At 39.0% G+C, this 19,678-nt stretch overlaps 1 protein-coding gene across 4 annotated transcripts in view; it reads right to left on the bottom strand.

The window, feature by feature from the left end:
- The window catches only part of LOC124856928 (sodium-coupled neutral amino acid transporter 3-like), a 57,441-nt gene that overhangs the window by 18,472 nt on the left and 19,291 nt on the right, over nucleotides 1–19,678 (bottom strand). Inside the window, exons 2-8 of one of the 4 annotated variants that reach the window (XM_047347896.1) lie at nucleotides 15,601–15,847; nucleotides 14,156–14,197; nucleotides 12,673–12,757; nucleotides 12,454–12,569; nucleotides 5,161–5,234; nucleotides 4,984–5,076; nucleotides 3,380–3,461 (exon numbers count right to left, since the gene is read on the bottom strand). In XM_047347896.1, the coding sequence (XP_047203852.1) occupies nucleotides 3,380–3,461; nucleotides 4,984–5,076; nucleotides 5,161–5,234; nucleotides 12,454–12,569; nucleotides 12,673–12,757; nucleotides 14,156–14,197; nucleotides 15,601–15,737 (629 nt within the window). In that variant the 5' untranslated portion in view covers nucleotides 15,738–15,847. Of the gene's footprint in view, nucleotides 1–3,379; nucleotides 3,462–4,983; nucleotides 5,077–5,160; nucleotides 5,235–12,453; nucleotides 12,570–12,672; nucleotides 12,767–14,155; nucleotides 14,198–15,600; nucleotides 15,848–19,678 lie in introns of all 4 variants that reach the window. The other 3 variants (XM_047347895.1, XM_047347898.1, XM_047347897.1) reach the window with 3 other exon arrangements.

Raw genomic sequence — 19,678 nt, 5'->3', positions numbered from 1 at the left:
ACAAAATCCGCTGAAACAATCATCTACATGTTATAATCACATGGCCATCTCTGTCTAGGTAAGAAAGCTCAGAGGTTTATTTTTAGAGCTACACAGCAGTGGTGATTAATTTCTCCCATCTGTCAGGTGGGAGCCAGCACCACATGCAACATTTGTTGTAGCACAGTCACCTTTTTAAAGGAATAATGACACCATCTCTACCTCACATAAAAATATAAGAAATTTACCGTACTCTCTATATTACTGCCGACACTTTTTAAGGAGCTGAGTAGAAATACAGAAACAAGAATTTGAAAATTCGCTATTGAATGAGCTAATATACTTATGAATGTGTGCTGTTTGTTCAAAACACGACCAATGTTTATTTATGCGTAGAGTTAACAAAAAAAAAAGAAACACCACATAAACACTGGAATTAAAAAAGCTTTACACAGAAGCTGACAGCTGTTTTATTACCAACCTTTTATTCTATGGTGTGCTATGTACTTGTTTTAGTTTTAGAATAACACGATTATTAGATGTCCCTACTCTTTAGCCCACCCCCGTGCAATTTAGTGAAACAAACCCACACACTCTGGCAGGAAGAAATGCCACCAGGACAAACTGTCAGGGATCTGGGGTTTGGTTGTATGTGTAGCATTTTTTTTGTCCCTTCTGGACCTGCGGGTTCATTGGTGGGCAAAGTTGGGTTGCAGAGCCTGATGCACCTGCAGCTGATCAACCTCATCATTTGTGCTTTTAAGGAGCTGGCAGTCGGTCCCCTGAGTGTCAACCTTAGTGGTTCCTCTAGCCTCAAGTTCTTTGAATGTTTCTGCTATGGTCTTTGCTCTTGTTAATCTTGCCTTGTGCTTCTTGTTATAAGGTTCTCGTCAAGAAGGTTTCCATGAGACCTCTTTTCAAAGAGTACTTCAAACTACTGGGCTCAGACCTTTCATTACAGACCTATGACAGAAACCAAGAACTCCACATGGATCAATAAGCCCGAACACAGCTCATCTCCACCCTGGCTTCCATTTATCCTCTGTCATCAATAAGACCACTCTCAGATCTACACACTTCCTCATTACTGCCATTTATTTACCTCTCTCCCCGCTCTCCTCTTCTCCTACTTCAGAGGTTCACCCTCTGTTCCGAACCAGTGGGCATTTCCCAGACCGCATCCAGCTCTGTTCCTGTTTTCAATAAACCATTTAAACCTTTTTAACCTTCTTCTTAAGTTTTCTTTATGTGGGTCAAAATGCTTCCGCCAACTATGACACAACCCAGTTTGTCATTTTTGATAAAATGCTAAATATTGTAGTATTCATACTGTAGCAGCAGCAGCAGGAGTAATTGTCCTCCTTTAACCCAGCACGGATTGGTTAAATATAAAGGAGCCAAAAACGTTTATGCAAAAACATTCAAGAAACTCTTGGCCCATTTAATACAGAATTGTGTAACTATTCTCAGAAAAAAAGCAGGTGAAGAGACTCTCCAACCAGAGCGGGTTTTGTTTGTCTCTGAGGCCACCTGCAGTAAGCAGTGCTATCCCACGGTTTACATCTTCAGCTGTAGAGTCTTGCTGAGTTTTGATGCAATCGCTCTCAGTGGCCATGCCGCTAAATCCCCCCACCTAACCTCTCCGGGGTCACTACACACAGCTGTTCTCGCACCAGCTGCTGCAACTACTGGCACAGCTTGGCAGGACTCATCGGCATACACTTAAATCTCTGTCTGGTCCCCCTGGGAGCTGATGGGATGACTCACTTCCTTTTCACAGATTGGTCTTTCATCATTAAGTGTGATCTAGAGACAGTTGTTTTTTTTTTGCTTTATAAATATATATGCATGTAAAATGTGAGAAAAGCTAATCAAAATTTTACTTTCAACAGATTTGACTTACAGTGCCTTGCAAATGTATTCATACTCTTTGGACCCTTTCACATTTTATCACATTTCAATCAAAAACTTCAATGGGTTTTATTTTATGTGACAGACCAACACAAGGTAGCACATAACTGTGGAGTGGAAGGAATTATCCCAATTTTTTTCAGAGTGTTTCAAAACAAAAACATGAAAACTGTGTTGTGCATATGTACACTGCTCTCTTTATTCAAATACAGCTAAAAAAACAGTTCAACCCATTGCCTTTAGGACCCACCCAGTTAGTTAATAGAGACCTTCTGTGCATGATCTAATCTCTGTATAACTGCAACTGTTCTGTGAAGGCCTCGGAGGTTTGTTAGAGACCCTTAGAGAACAAACAGTATCATTAAGACCAAGGAACACAGCAGACAGGTCAGGGAGAAAGCTGTGGAGGAGTTTATAGCAGGATTGGTTTATAAAACAATATCCCAGTTTGAACATTACACAGAGCTCTTCAATCCATCATCTGAAAATGGAAAGACTGCATAGCATACCTGACAGGCCAGTTACAGAGAGCATTAGTAAAAGAAGCAGCCCAGGGGTACATGGTAATTTAATGTTTCAGAGATCCAAAGCTCAGGTGGGACAATCTGTTGACTGGACAGCTATCAGTTGATCACTGCACAAATCTGTCCTTTATAGAATGGTGGCAAGAAGAAAGTCATTGTTGAAAAAAGCCAAAAGAAGTATAATGTGTAACTTGCCACAGGGATATAGAGGACACAACATGTGGAAGAAGGTGTTCAGAGGAGACCCAGGTGTAACGTTTTGGCTCACATGCATGATGCTATTTGTGGAAGAAGACTAACACTGCATATGACTTTGAACACATTCAGGCTGATATGTGGTGGTGGCAACATCGTGCTCTGGGGATGATTTTCATCAGCAGGGACAGGGAAGCTTTAGAGTTGGTGTGAAGATGGAGGGAATTATGAACAACCTAATGCTGGAGAAAAACCTGCTAAAGGCAAAATAATTTAGACTTGTGGTAGAGGTTCACCTTTCAGCTGGAAATTAACCTGAACATAAAATACAAGACCATTCCTATGTGTTAGAATAGCCCAGTGAAAGGCCAGACTTAAATTTAATTGACAATTTGTGGCAAGATTTTTAAACCGATGTTCACAGATTTTCTCGATTCAATCTGGCTGAACTTAAGCTATTTTACAAAGAAGAATGGGAAAAATCCTCATCTCTAGATAGGCATAGCTGCTCTGTACATACCATGCACCATGTACGCCACACTTCCTATTTGCAGTAACGTAAACGTGTATTATTTTCCTTTTGTTTTACAAATATACACTACTCTGTGTTACTCTGCAACGTAAATTCTCTCATGACAAAATGAGGAAAAAATCTAGTCATGTAAATACTATTGCCAGGCACTTACATTGTATAAGCATTATTATTAATAATTTTTTAAACTTAATGTAAATTATTTTGGGACATAACAAAACGTGTGTCAGTCACTCACCCTGCAGGTTTGTCTACCTTCAAAAATGCCTGGATGACCAAAGGGAACTCATACTTGACTATGTAAAGATAACTGGACATTGCTGTGGGTCAGAGAGAGATAACGTTACAGTACAAGAAAGAAAATATGACTTTCTCACACTTGGAAACACAATATATTTTACTTCAAAGCAGGAAATTGTAGAATACATTTTTTGAGACCAGAAATTACACTGTTTTTTTCCACCTGATATATATCCTGTAATATTTAACTGAAAAACAAACAAACCTGATAAAAGGAAGAAAAGGAAAAAGATAAAATAACCCGGTTTAGTAACCTGGTTGCAGAAGGTTCCACACCCATAAACTAATACTTGTATAAACAATTTTTTGATTCAAGTCCAGCATTCTTTCTTCTTGGGTTCATACCTGCCATCCTTTAAAGAAATACAGTTTAGCAGCGCATGTGTTTTTGACATTAGCTCATTTGAATCCTTTAGGTAAAGCAATAGTTTGCAGAGAAGTTACAAAGGATGAAAAATATCTCATTGTACAAATGTATCAGTCAGGAGAAGAATGTATGTAATGGATAAGCGAGTATAGACAATGGATGGATGGATGGATGGATGGATGGTGGGTATTGGTTGTGTTCTACATGTGAAAACAGTCTACTTCTTTTTCATTTATCTGGACTAAAGAGTAGTGCTGCAAGACATTCTGGTCTAGCTGCAATCTTCTGAAAACCTTGCGGAAGGACGTGTTATGATCTGATTAAATTTAACTTTAACCTTTAACCTTTGGCCACAAATTTGAAAGACACAGTATGTTTGGCACAAAAACAACACAGAACTTTACCAAAAGAGTTTAATTAAAGGGATATTTAAGGGATAAAATGTAGAAAAACATGGAGTTTTAACCGGGGGGTGTAAATCTTTTATATCTGCTGTAACTTTTAAACCACCTCTAATTCATTTAAATAATATTCCCAAGTCGCCAGACTTTCTTGTAATATTTTCACACATCTTAATCTCTCTGTTCTAAGGACTCCTCTCGAGATCATTGTGCAAAGAAATATTCTTCATAAAATGAAAAACATTATGGAGAACCCTGAGCATCCTCTTCATGAGACTGTTATGCAACAACAGAGTGTCTTCAGTCAGAGGCTTCTTCAGATCTACTGTAATACAGACCGCCACAAGAGATCCTTCCTGCCCACAACCATCAGCCTCTACAACGGCTCTTTGAAGAAACCTGCATAATATGAGCTACAACAACAATTAATTTCTCTTTGGGATGAATAAAATATTTGTGAATTGAATTAAACTAAATTGAATCAATAGTTATCAAGACCTCCTCAACGTCTTTTTACGTTTTTCTATGGACCTCTGTTGGTCATCTACAGTATGCCAAGTTTTCACCTTGTTGATGCTGAAATTTTGTTATTTCAGGCCAAATGCGTTGCCTTTGGTATTTCCTTGTGAAATCAACTAAAGACCCAGGACCATTTCAAATCATTTCAAGAAAGTCTGGATCTTCTGAAACAAAATTCAAATGAAAATGAGGGATGACCCAAGACTTCAGCATATTTCCACAAAACCCAGGAGACACATCAGCTTGGTACCTCACCTCCAATGTTTTGGAGCGTTATGGCAATACCTGCAGCCATCTTTCCTGGGGTCCCAAAGGCCCTGTAGCCAAGCTGCTCATATGCACGAATACCTGAGCCACAAGCACCACAAAACAGGAGAGTCATTTCAATATTTATGTTTTCTGAGGACACATATTACTTAGGTGCTTACGTACCTACAATACCGGAAGACTTTAGCAGTAAATGGATGGAATATGATGACAGAACTGCAACCACGGTGAGTAGTAACCTGAAAACCATCAGACAACAGACCTGGATTAGCATCACTTCGACATTAAAAAATACCTTTTTTGATTTTATCACTTAGCATTTCAACTGGTAATAACAAAACATTTATGCCTTCCTGTGTTGGATATTAACATTGTAGGATGCTCTGGAGGCTATTTATACAGCTGCAGTTCATGCATATGGGTTTCATATAGATTGTACAAAAATCCCTGCAGCCCTCTTTCACACCAGGTTGTTGGTCCAGCTGAGCTACAGAGGTTACCCCGTAAACCCCACTGCCCTCTGTCACCAATACGCACACACACCAGCTGGGCTCTTAAAGGAAAGAATAAACACACAAAATTCCTTTGCAAACATCTTTATTTTTGTTATTCAGCTCTGGAATAATCCACTCAGCAACAGTAAGTCATTACTTTCACTTTTATTAGTTAAATGAAGGTAAATATAAGCTTTAGGAGTTTACTCTAATTTCAGATTTCACCATTTGGTTAGTGTAATAACTGGTCAATAATCTTTTTTTTTAACAATCTGAACTGATCTGGTTCTTCAACCTCATTCCACATAACAAGCCTCAATTGACAAAAACATATATTGAGACGTCTGTATTCATTCAGTTATCCAAAATACCTACAAAATATAAGGTCAGTTTTGAATGAGTGATCAACATCCATTTTTGTATTTTAGAGCAAAATCTTCAAGAGATAATTCAAATAATTTTCTTAGAAATAAACTCCTGGGATAAATCCATGGCCTGATGGAGTTCCATTAATGGTTCCCTGATCCACTGGCATTCTTTGACCTTGTCCACCTCATTCCAACTATTTACTGTTTTGTGTTTTGTTTTTATTACAGGCAACATTAACTTTCACTCCCACACAAACACTCTCAACCCCTCTCTCCCTTTTGAAAGGGTCCCATCTTTCACCTCGACTTCAACTCTTGGCCGGCAAACAATTTTCTTTTTCTACAAACCATGTGGGAGAAAGCTTAGCTGACTTGGGGGTTTGGAGTCAATCAGTCAAGTGGAAGTGGGAAGACAGATCTGCTGACATTCAGACAGACTGACACACTTGGGTCTCTGTTGCCCGGCTTGCTGAAATTCCACCCCACAGCATTCTTACTCAGAACCAGGACCACTGACCTGTACCTCACCCACAGAATAAATCTCAAACAAAGGGCACTACCAGATCAGTATTAAATGTAATCAAGCATCAGCTGAATAAAACATGTTTAAAAAAACACTTGGACACTGCAAAACTATGTACAATTAATGGAAAAATAAACAAATATAGAGATACATTGAGAGATTGAAATCCGATGAATTTCAGCTTGATCGGCCAAGAGAGATGATTGGCTGGTGGAAAAACCCCAAAATTCTACCTTTTTCTGATCAGTGAATGCATCATACCAAGAGTTACCAGGTTCATGGTAATAGCCACTATTCGATATGGACCAGGTTACAAAGTAAAAAAGAATGTATAGTAACAGCAATGGTGCTTTTCTTATCCTTTTGAGCTTTCAACCTCTGTCTGTTATGTAAAACGGCAAATTTTGAAATGTTGGCAGCCTTTTGAAAATCTCAAACGTCTGGTAAGGATCTACATTCTCCAGAATATGCACATTGAGACTTATGTTTTTACAGTTCTAGCAGAGCTGATCGTCCTAGTCTTCCTATTTGTGTTAATAAAGGATATTGCAGCTAGTTAAAAATATAAACTAAATGATTTTATTTTTGTTTTAACATATTAATAAATAGTTTTGCAGTGATGGCTGCCTCTCACACATATAAATGTGCCTCTTTGCCATCCACTTAAAATACATTATTAATAACCACTTGTGGCAGGGTAAATATTTTGAGTGCTTTTTAAGTTGTGTAAATTCTGACTGCAGCATTTGTAATTAAACCACATAAAAGACAAAGTAAAACTTCAAGATCAATATAAGACACCATCTCAATGCTATTTCATGATTAATTGCTGATGCTACCATTCCTTAAGTTATTCAAGTAGACATAATCCTCTGGTGACGCCTGATGCAAAAGATTCAGAAAGCTTATTTTGGTAATCAAACTCTGTGATATGCATATGCATTTTTTCTTATGTCACAAAATATAAAAATATACCCAATGCATATTTGTACACCACATCTCTGAGTTAATGTATAATCCACTGGGTCATATTGGGAACCTGTTGACAAAACATGGGGCTTGATCCATGTAGGAAGTGTCTTCTAAGGACGGCCAGAGCCCACTCTGCTACAGATGAAACTCTGATTGAGCGTTTGGACAATAAAAAACTTGGGTTCATGGGTTCAGGAGTTTGCTAAAATGCCTGAGATTTTAAATAAATCCTGCAGACACTTACAGAACACTGAATTTAGGAAAAAAGGATGAATATGTGTATAGGCACCTCTGCCCATTTTTAAGCATGTTGGATGATCTGTGATGCTGTTGGCCTGTTTCAACAAAAGCCAAACCAGGACTATCTATCACTGAAAATGGGTCACTGTTATGTATCTCAGCAGTATAATGATTCAAAACATGCTGAACCACCACATAGATGGTTCAAACCAGATCCAAAGTCAACCTTCTTCCATGGCCATCCCAGTCTTTAAACGTAAGTATTTCCAAAAAATTTTTTCAGTTCTGAATAAATGTACACAAGGTGTGGAGGGCCTTTTATATGCCAAAGGAAATATTTATGTAAATCTAGCTGTAAGACAGATGCTACTCACGTGGCCCCATATAACTAATAAACATAGGTGAATTGCAGTGATGTATCTTCCATCTTTGTGCTCATTGAAGTGGGAACCATTGTTATCGGTGACATTTTGCTTTTGATATTTGTCCTTTTTTGAGTAAATCCTTTGTTTTTTGGTCCTCTAACTGTAGTAGGAAGGTAGCCCCGGGGTTCACAGTGATTCAGCATTATGGCGAAAAGGAAAGGGGAGCAATCTCAAGCCTGCAGTCCAATGAGAACCACAGAAAATCTGCCAGTATTTTTCTGCCAAATATGTCACACTTGTTGCTTGTCTCACTCAGCAGCCACTCTATTGTTTGACACGAGATCCGATATAAACACAAATACACACCTTTTCATCTGTAACAGGACAGACAATTGCACGGTATCTAGCTGCAGGGAGTCACGTACTACCAATTAATACGTGACCCCATGAATATATAATGAAGCCCGGCTGACTAAAGGATTATTTTCAGCTTCTGTCTAGCCTAGTGTCAGAACTGCTGCTGTGTGGTGACAGAGAGTTCAGTCTGTTCAGTCAGCTGATATGCAGTAAAACCTCAATCACACCACTCAGATCAAAATAAGAAGCTTTTTCTGCCACGAGGGGAAATCCTCTTGACAAGCCTGCCTTGAAGATTCAGGATTGTGTTTTCAAATATTAAAAATGCCTGTTCCTTTCTCCAAAGATGTGAATCTGGAATGACACAAATGAGCCAACTTGTCTCAGGTATATTTAGTTTCTCACAGATTCTCACAGAATCTCACAATTTTGCATTTAACTTGGATATTTTACACAAGGATAATTAAACCAAGAAGATTTCTTGAAATGCTTAATTAACCGACTTTCAACACCTGCCATCTTATAAGCAGCATCCTGAAGAGGTGTTAAAACAGCCTTAAGTGGAAAAGAAAATGCTGTTAGTGAGAGTCCATCCATCCATCCATCCATCCATTGTCTGCAAGGTGGGGTACACCATGGAAAGGTGTGCAGATCATCACAGGCACACACAGAGACACACAGGAGAAAAAAACCATGCAGACATACACTTGCTTCTAGAGGCAATTTCGTCATGTTTTTGGACTGTGGGAGGAAACTGGCATACCCAGAGAAAAAACACTAATGCATAGGAAGAACATTCAAACTCCATTCAAAAAGACCCCACAACCGAAACCAAGCAAAACCTAAACCTAACAAATTAGTTAGCAACCGACACCTAACCTTTCTGAACATCTAGATCTATATTGATCAGGCATAATATTATCATGACTAACAGGTGATATAAATACCACTGACTATCTCTACTATTTACTATTTACTATTACTATTCCTCTACTCTACTATTTTATTCTCAAGGTTGATTTGTTAGAAGCAAGAAAAATGGGCAAGCATAAGAAATTGAGTAAGTTTGGCAAGTGCCTTATTGCGATGGCTAGAAAACTGGGTCAGAGCATCTCCAAAACTGAAGCCCTATCAAAAATGGTCCGAGGAAAGAACGGTGGTGAACCAACGAAGGCTCACTGATGCAAACGAGGAGCAAGGGCTGGCCTGTATAGTCTAATCCAGTAGATGAACCACTGTAGCTCAAATTGCTGAAAAGCTTAATGCCGGTTCTGAGAGAGGGATGTAAGAAAACACTGTGCATCAGTTTGTTGCCTATGAGGTAGCATAACTGCATACCAGTCAGGGTCCTATCCTGGCACATTAGTATCAGAACTGCACCACAGAGTTATGGAGGAAGATGGCATTGTCTGCAGAATGATGTTTTCTTTTACGTGGATAGCTGGGTGCGCGTGCATGGTTCACCTGGGGAACACAATGCACCAGGATACACTGTGTGAATAAGGAAAGCCAAAATAGATGAGATGCTTTGGGCAACATTCTTCTGGGTAACTTTGATTACCACCTACCTAAGCATTGTTGCAGAACATTCAATTCAATTCAATTCAAAAATACTTTATTAATCCCAAAGGGAAATTAAATGTTGTTGTAGCTCATTATGAGGGTTTCTTCTGTGGGCAAGAAGGATCTCCTGTAGCGCTCCGTCTTACAGCAGATCTGAAGAAGCCTCTGACTGAAGACACTCTGTTGTTGTAGGACAGTCTCATGAAGAGGATGCTCAGGGTTCTCCATAATGTTCTTCATTTTATGAAGAATCCGTCTTTCCACAATGATCTCCAGAGGTTCCAGAGGAGTCCCCAGAACAGAGCCAGCCTTCTTTATCAGCTTGTTGAACTTTTTTAAGTCCCTGGTTCTGATGCTGCTTCCCCAGCAGATGATGGTAGAAGAGATCACACTTTCCACAACAGACTTATAGAAGATATGCAGCATCTTGCTGCAAACACCAAAGGACCTAAGCTTCCTCAAGAAGTACTGTCTGCTTTGTCCCTTCTTGTAGATGGCTTCACAGTTGCATCTCCACTCTAGTCTGTTGTCCAGGTGAACACCGAGGTATTTATACTCCTCCACCAGCTCCACTTCTTCTCCCATGATGGAAATAGTTTTTGACTTATTCCTGTTTCTCTTAAAATCTACAATCATCTCCTTTGTTTTAGTCACGTTCAAAATGAGATGATTGTTTCCACACCATGCCACAAAGAGGTCCACCACCTTCCTGTACTCAGGTTCTTGTCCATCTCTGATCCACCCCGCGACTGCAGAATCATCCGAGTATTTCTGCAGATGACAGGAGTCTGTCTTGTTCTGGAAGTCTGAGGTGTACAGAGTGAAGAGGAATGGTGAGAGTACAGTCCCCTGTGGTGCTCCTGCGCTGCTGACTACCTGGTTAGACTCACAACCCTTCAGTCTCACAAACTGTGGTCTGTTTGTCAGGTAGTCTTTGATCCAGGAGATTGTTGAGGCCTCCACCTGAGTCTTCTGGAGTTTCTGACAAAGCAAATCAGGTTGGATTGTATTAAATGCACTGGAGAAATCAAAGGACATGATCCTTACAGTGCTGCTGGCTTTGTCCAGATGACAGTGGGTTTGTTGAAGCAGGTGTATGATGGCATCTTCAACTCCAACTCCACAGCGATAAGCAAACTGAAGGGGGTCCTGATAGTTTATTGTTTGCTTACTCAGGTGGGTCAACAGGAGTCTCTCTAGGACCTTAATGATGTGGGATGTCAGGGCAACAGGTCTAAAGTCATTGAGGACTGATGGGTGAGTTTTCTTTGGTACCGGAACAAGACAGGAACATGAACACTCTTTCATTAAAATGGTATTTCCTGGTTACTGTGGCCTCTGCAAACAGGACAACGCATCCCACCACAAAGCAAATATGGCTCAGGAATGATTTAAAGAGCAAAACAACTTTGAAGTGTTGACTTGGTTTCCAAATTCACTAGATCCCTTTCTAATTTAGCATCTGTACGATGTGACATATAAACAAGCCAGATTCATGGCGACCCCACTTGAGGCCTTCCAGGATTTTAAAGGATCTGCTCTTAACATCTTGGTACCAGATACCACAGCCCACCTTCAGTGGTCTAGGAGGGTCCACTTTTTGAAGGGTTTCTTTAACTTGATCATCAAGTCAACTTTTTTAATCACAAAAGTGAAAAAACGCCTTGTTCAGTTTAATGTCTAATCCACTGGTTGCTAAAATAAAGTCACTATGACCCTCTGAATACAAAAAAATGCTGGATTTCTTTTTGTGCAAGAAAACATGGTAACCTTACAGCTGAGTCGCTAAAGCAAATACACAAGAAAGGCAGTTTGTTCTCTTTTTTAGCTTTTATTAAATAATTTTAGAGGAAACCCAAAGCACAGTTTCACCATAAATCCCAACTGTGCCGCAATTCTGTGAGAATGAATGTTTGTTTATAGTCTAGACATTCACCCAACCAGAGCGCAAAGGCACTTCAGCACATGCAGAAACACACTGAAAGCCAACAATCTGCCAGTAAACAAGCTTTGAGCTATAATGCTTGTTGCATTTTTTTTTTTTTTGTTCATGTCAAAGAATGACATTGAAATGTTACAAAAAACAACATTTAGATGCTGCTGGTGAGGCATGTTCCTTAAAGGTCAAAAGCCCTCAAGTCATGCATCTGTTGTATCAGGCTATGCTGGAGTCTTTTAAATATTATGCTGCTAATTCATTAAGCACATACACAGAATGACTGAAAGCAGAGAATCAATCTCATAGGAAAATGTTAAACCTAGTTATTTCCTGCACCGCTGACTGTAATCACACTTGCTTTATGTGATGAATAAATTATTATTAGGCGATTATAAATGTATTTGAGCATCAAACATATCCAGCGTCACTAGTTTCTGTGCCATTAATAAGGTCTGCTGGAGGGTACCAGACAATTACAATGCATTTAGAAGCTATTTATGTCTGGTACACACTTGTACTGCAAAACCCTCAGAGGTTTTAAAATAAATCAGAGCTTAAAGTCAGCAAGTGCAGCAGCTAAAGTAATTCCAATCCAGTTAGGGTTTTAATGCATCATCATCATTAATGCGTGACTTACAGAAACAGGACGACCCCTGTGTTGGCCATGGCGTATGCAAGTCCTAAAATTCCACTTCCCATGATTGCATTGCCCAGGTTGAAAACGGACATCCCAAAGGAGGTTTTCCCTTCAAACTGCAACCAAAGCAGGACATGGGGGTAGTCACAAGTGGAGTAATATTTCTGTGAACATTTCAGGCGTATAATCATGATGGAGCTGAGCTGTGTGTTAACTTGCATCCGTGAAGCGTGGTGTTTTCTTGTCCTCCGCGGCTGATAAGAACTCCTGGTTCTCTGGGAGGCTGGCTTCTGTGTTTTCAGTTCTGTGAGGACTAAAGATTAGATGTTGGAAGAACATGAAGTCTACTGTAAACACAGATTCATGAAAACATTTACGATCCATCTCTTTTGTGAATGTACATTTTGTAAAAAAAACAAAACAAAATGCATTCAGAGGAATTAGTTAATTGAGAGGAATTATTTGATCAAATAAATCAAACATATGTGCTGGCAGCCATGCCATGCAAACGTCTTTACACACCTGGAACCTTTCCTCTTGAACTGAAGTGTTTTGGGAGTATGTTTAGTAGCTCCAATTCTTTTTTCCAAAATATAGACTAATTTTGAATGGAGAGGATCTATGAACGTCAAAGTCATGCCACACATTCCAGATTGGATTTAAGTCTGGACTTTGACTGTATGTTTAGGGTTGTTGTCCTGCTGGAAGGTGAACCTCTGCCCTGGTCCCAAATATTCTGCAGCTTCTAACAGGTTATGTTGCTGTATTTCCATATATTTAGCTCTTCACATCAACTCTGCGCAGGTTCCTTGTCACAGCTGAATAAAACCATCCCCACACCATGCTGCTGCCACCACCATGTTTCTTCTTAGGCATGGTGTATTTAAGACAATACAATTAGTTTTCAACCATAAATACCATAGTTACATTTTGGTCTCATCTGACCAGAAGACCTGCTTCCACATGTTTGCAGTACCTCCTATATAACCTGAGGCAAACTATAAACAGAACATCCACTGATTTTCTGTCATGAAGGATTTTTTTTCTTGAAGCCCAGTTCAGATTTATGGAGTGCAAGATTCTTAGTTGTCATGTTGAAAGATTCTCCGACTTGAGCTGTGAATCTCTGCAGCCCCTTCAGAGTCACCATGGGCTTCTTGGTGGCTTCTCTGGTTAATGTTCTCCTTCCTTGGGTGGTGGGTATATGTAGAGGACCATGTCTTGGTACTTATTATATTTTGTAATGATGGATTGCATAGTGCTCTGTGAGATGTTCAAAGTTTGGGATATTAATATATATAACAAACCTGCTTTAAAGTCTCCACAACTTTTTATCTGACCTGTCTGATGTGTTCCTTGGTGTTGATGATGCTGTTTGTTCATTAATGGTCTCTTAAAAACTCCTGGACTCTATTTACTAATTGGGTGACTTGTGGTTGCACTGCATTTCATTTTGGGGCATCTTTCAATTGCAAATTTTAGTTGTTTTTTTTTCACCTAATGACTATGCACTGCTTTGTGGTGGTATAAAAGCCCAATAAAATACATTACGGTTTGTGGTTGTGAAGAGAAAAAAATGGGAAAATGGTAACAGGAGGGTAAATTCTTTTGCAAGGCACTGAGTTGCTACACAAGACAACATGCAACAGTTAGCACAAAACGAGTGTGAAACTCGCTATTCACATTATTGTTTCATACATACCCAGCATTCTGGGTGCTATTAGCTAGAGTCTCTCTACAAGTACTGTAGAGAGAGGTCATCCATCACCCAACGAGAGCACAAAGTGGAAAACAACACCCACAGTCATAATATAATAAGCACATTGACAAGAAACTAAATCACCATCTCTACCCCAGAGAGAGGGACGTTAATTAAACCATCTATTACACCGACAGTGCAAAAAGTAAAAAAGTGCTGGACAGCCTGATGTGATAATTGGGTACTTATCTCACTCCATTATCGAGCACCAATTTTAGTACAGCCAGCTGAAGGCTAACAGTCTTGTCAAACAGTGCTATATTAGGGTCTTTGCTGGAAATGCTATCGTACTTGAAAGGTTTTTGTTGTTCCTTGGTTTTTCTTTCCATGTTTTAGCTTTTTATGGTTCACTGTTATCTGTTTGAGGGCTGTTGTTTTGTGCTTTGCATTCTTCTAGTGTTTTCTTCATCTGTTCTCAGGTTTGTCTTTTTTTCTGCTCTCACCTTAATGCTCCATGTTCTCTAATACCCTCAAATATCCTGATTGGTTCTTTTGCTATCAAAATCCTGTTCCTTTTTTTATTTTTACTTGGTTAAAATTTTACTTTTTAGAATTTTTTTATATTCTGTAGTTTTGTTTTATCACATACTGTATGTCTACCTCTGGAGACTTCTCTTACATGGCACAGATGGTATTATTGTAAGGGCAGCAAATTATGAGGGTTGAAAATGCTTAAATAAGGCAGATGTGTGAAACTCTTGTAAAACTGCTCAGCTACAGGTTTTGTTTAGAAGTTGATGAATTTTGGGTGTATACATATAATCTGTAATGTTGCACTCCAGCTATAGGGTAACTTGCGGGAAATATGATGTCATTCATTGCTGTATGTTTTACTAAAAACATAAATGTAACATCCGGGAAGTTAGTATCTTACTCATTAGCATAAATATTAGAACATGAGTAAAGTAGATGGGATAATGAGAATGTTAGTATTATCAAAGTTAGTTTTTATAAATAGGATGTTCATGGCCAGATATTTACAGTCAGTACACAGTATAAAAAAACTTTAATTTTTTTTTTTCTCATTGCCTTGTAATTAGAATAAATGTTTCTTGGGATTATTACGATTATTTCTATTTGCTATAAATGCCAGAATCATAAGTAAGCATTTAAGAGAAATGTAATGCATGAATTAATTAGAAATGTGGTAAAGTAAAATCTAGGTTAACATCTTCAAGCCTCAACAAAAACAAAATATAATATTGACAGATTTAAATTAGAGTGTGTTTGCTACAGTACTGGTATGAAATTGTTAGCAAACAAACTAATTTTATATCTGAAATCGTGTCATTCAGCTCCAAACTTTCACTAAGAACCTCATACAAACACCAAAAATAAATATTTTGTGCATATTCCAGGTACTGATGATACTGATGTCCAGCACTCACTTTTCACTGTCTTCTGCGGGAGGTGTTTTTGCAGATGCCGTGATCTCCTCTCCAGGTTCATGGCCCTTCCCATTAGGAATAGCGTTCACCTCCGCTGAGGAATTTTCCACAGTCTCAGCTGGTTTATCCTCACTCATGTCTCCTCAGGTAACTTATATTCTGTCCTTTGAAATGTGTAAATGCCTGAATGTGGTAAGTGCTTTGAAGGTGATGTTTTGAAGGTGATGTTTGATTTTCCTCCGGGGATCTGTGTGAAAGAAAAAAAAAGAAATCAGACAATTAGCATTTCAGAGAGACAGTGTCAGGTACTAAGGGGAACTGAATATAATTTCATATTACTGTATGACATGTGAAACATTGTTCTAAAAGACAAAAAGGTAACCTGATAGGAGGTGATACTTAAATGTCACATTAAGGAAGCCATTCAAACATTCAAGAGATTATGGGAATTGACTTTGAATCTTTCTGCAAATGAAACATTGGAAAGAGGGAGGAATGTTTTCAAAGGGCAGGTCTGTGCTGCTTAAGATTAACAATTAAGTAAAAAGAAAAGAGTAAATAAAGTTTAGGGCACCTTGAAGGAGCGGTTAATGGACCTAAACAATCACTGGGATGGCCATGTAGAACATTTTATAGAAGTAAAAACTTAAATGGATCTATGCATGCTTGAGATTCTCTATAAATGTCTCACATGAAAATTACTAAATCTGAAACACTTTTACAAAGTTTGAGACAAATACACATTTCAAAAAACAATTTAAAAAGAAGTGAAACACTTTTACGAACCCCAAAATAAATTACCATTTGAGAAAACAAATTTACATTTTAGGGAAAAAAAATTACATTTCAGAAAACACTTTGACAAAACACAAAACACTTTAACAAATGACAAAATCTTACAGAAAGGGAATGTACCAACTCCTGACATTGACCCAGAAGTGATAACGGGAACTCCCCATGTGACCCAAAATGGACAGCAATCAAGTGGCATTTTGCCCATTTTGTGGCACACATATGAGTAGATTAACTCGGTTTTGTTTTTCTTGTGGTCGGTCCTAAGAATCTCAGAGACAGCAAGCTTAATCTGTGGCAGTAACAACTAGAAATGGTACTTCAACCACCGAAGGGTGCCACAGGGTGCCAGACCAGCAGTAAAAGCCTCTAAAATGCTGCCATGCCGGCTGTCGAATCCAATGCTGATTCTCGGCAAATAGGTTGTCATTATAATTATTAGCTATTGACTGTTATTCAGTAATTACTTTTAAATGATGATGTCATTATTGGTTATTATTTAATAAACAGTGTTAAACACATAATATAGGTTGACTGTATTTACTTGAGATGGAAACTATGTCATAAATAACATTATGTGTACGTATAACGTGCTGAAAGGATGACGAAGAAACATTCCACAGTCGGTTTATTATAGATCATGAATGGTTACTGTGAATTGTTACTCACAGAAAATAAAATGAATTATTTAAAAACACCCTAGCAGTCTGTGGAGTTCCTGGCCGCAAGCTGCCACAAGTTGCCACAAGGATGTCAGAGGGTTCCAGACCAGCTGTAAAAGGCTCCAGGATGCTGCGGTGGCGCTCGCTGAGATCTTAGTAAAAGCAATATTTTTTAAATAAACTGACTCATGGTGGTTGTGTCATTGTCATTGTTGCTGTTATTTATATTAGACGTTTAAAAATCCACCCGCAAATATGTAGATATGACATTTTAGCTTTTGTCACTGTTTTATGTGGTAATTTGTGTGTTCATTATTTGTGAATGTCCATATATATTCCCTATGCTTCCATGCTTATTAAAACTAATTTTTTTCCAGTGACCTATCTCACTTCAGGCTGACAGAAGAACACCTCTAGATGTCACGCATTAAATGTCACCAACATCTAATGTGGAATTTAAAAATTAAAGGCCTTAAAAATAAGTTGTTTCACGTTTATTTTCCCTACATCACTGTGTTTTTTGCATGAAAACAGTTTGTTCCCAGTGCTTACTCTCATTTCAGGTTCCAGATTCCACTCATTGAATTTCATCAAGATCTGATGTGGAATTTCAAAATTAAAGCCCACTAATGTTAGACATTTTCCATCAATCTTTTACAATGTTGCAGAATATATTCATGATATGATGTTTATTTGTCAGATAATTTGTGATCTCTTAGCACTTGAAATATGTTTTAGGGATGATTATATGCAACGGTCACACCTACTGCAGTCCAGTATCTAAACAACTGAAGGAGTGGTTCAGAAACGGGGCAAATGCCACTCGATTGCTGTCCATCTTAGGTCACCATGAGTGCTCCTGTTACCACGTCTGGGAGTTGGTACATTCCTTTTCTGTAACATTTTGTCATTTGTAAAAGTGTTTCGTGTTTTGTTAAAGTGTTTTCTCAAATGTAAATTAATTTTCTCGAATGTTAATTTGTTTTCTCGAATGTTAATTTGTTTTGGGACTTGTGTATCACTTCTTGTTAAATTGTTTTCTGAAATGTGAATTTGTCTCAAACTTTGTAAAAATGTTTCCGATTTTGAAATTTTCTTTGCACCTCCCATCCACCGTATACATGAGCATTCAGCTGTTGCTTTTACACTTCTTTCAGATTTTGGGGTGAAATTAAAAAGGTTTAGGAAAAAACTGAATAAATTCCCCCTTACAATGCAGAGCTGAGAGTGAATAGCTGTTTTGGCAAATCCATGAATAATTTACACATTGAGAGACAGGATTTTACTTCAGAGGAAATAGAACTTTCAGCTTGCCGTGTCACACTGGGCTTTCAATAAGCCCTTCATTTCTTGGGTATCCTGTTGTGTTGTATTATCTGACCAGTTGGCTTGTGGGGCCCAGAAAGGCTCCAGTGACATGTATCTCCTAGATGCTGTTGACTAATTCCCCCCTGTCTGGCTGGCCCTAAATGATCTCTTTTGCTGCGGTGCGTAAACAGGGTCTATAATGGTGACCATGTTGGGATCTGTAGAGAAGGAACACACAAATAGTTGAATTCCCCCCACAGTAGTGAGATAGGAAGAGAAGAACCAGTCAGAATCAGCTACAAACCGGTTCTAGCTGTCATTGTGCCTCCATTTCTCAGCTTGTCACTTTTCTCTTGATTTCCTCTTTTATTGTTGAGGGTTCAGCGCAGCCACAATGCTCAGGGTTCTCTCTGCAACAATTACTGGCAACAACTCTGCTGTCCTTTGTTTCTTCAGGTCTCTTTCGCTTCGCTGCCTACTCTTTTCAAGGTAGCTTGGGAGGAAATATTCCAAAACCTTAACCACATTGTGAGGTGAAACCCCCCCCCCCCCCGGTCTTCATCTAGCAGTCCTCTGCACAGACAAACCTCTCGGTGTCCCAGAGTAAAGCTGGGTAACGTGGCCGGGCAGCAAAGCACTGGGCACAATGCTACATTTTGTGTGGTTTCCTGGGAACCGGTTGGGGAACAGTGGTACTATTGTGCCAGGCATCATTATCCTGCCAGGGCCCCTTGGCCGTAGTTCGACAGGCCACTCGAGAGGCTGAAAAGGTATTTTACTCCCTAATTGAAAATATGCCACCTTGAATTCAGCAAATGCCAGTATCCTGCATTCACGCATAGTTGTAGCATAGCTGCTGACGGCAGCAATGGCTGAGGCTGGACCGGCTTCGTGGGACAAATCACTGCACAGAACTGTAATGCCACTCAGAAGGTCCACAAATCACAGAGGTTGGAGCAGCCATTGACGGACAACACTCAATGAGCCGCCCGGCTCCTCCTCAATGCCCCCTAGCAGTGGTGCTTCAAACAGAAGGAATGATTGGCCTGAGTCTTACAATCATTACGTTCAGAGGTGGAGAATAAAGAGAATACATGACTGCTGGGTGAAAATCCGCTTGTTGGACAGAACATCTCATTCATTGAGGGGTTTTTGAAAGTTTGAGGGTAGCAAGTCAGAGCAGGGGTAGGTGAAGGAAATGTGTAAAAAAAATTGGGGCTTAGAAAATATGACAAAACTTTTGTTAAATACCTATTTAGAAATAAAGACTTATTTAAAAATATTTCTTAGGTTACAGTTCGTTACAAAAATATCCA

The sequence above is a fragment of the Girardinichthys multiradiatus genome, chromosome 20, assembly GCF_021462225.1.
Source record: "Girardinichthys multiradiatus isolate DD_20200921_A chromosome 20, DD_fGirMul_XY1, whole genome shotgun sequence".
Classification (NCBI taxonomy): Eukaryota; Metazoa; Chordata; class Actinopteri; order Cyprinodontiformes; family Goodeidae; genus Girardinichthys; species Girardinichthys multiradiatus.
This window is presented reverse-complemented; position numbering and strand designations above follow the sequence as displayed.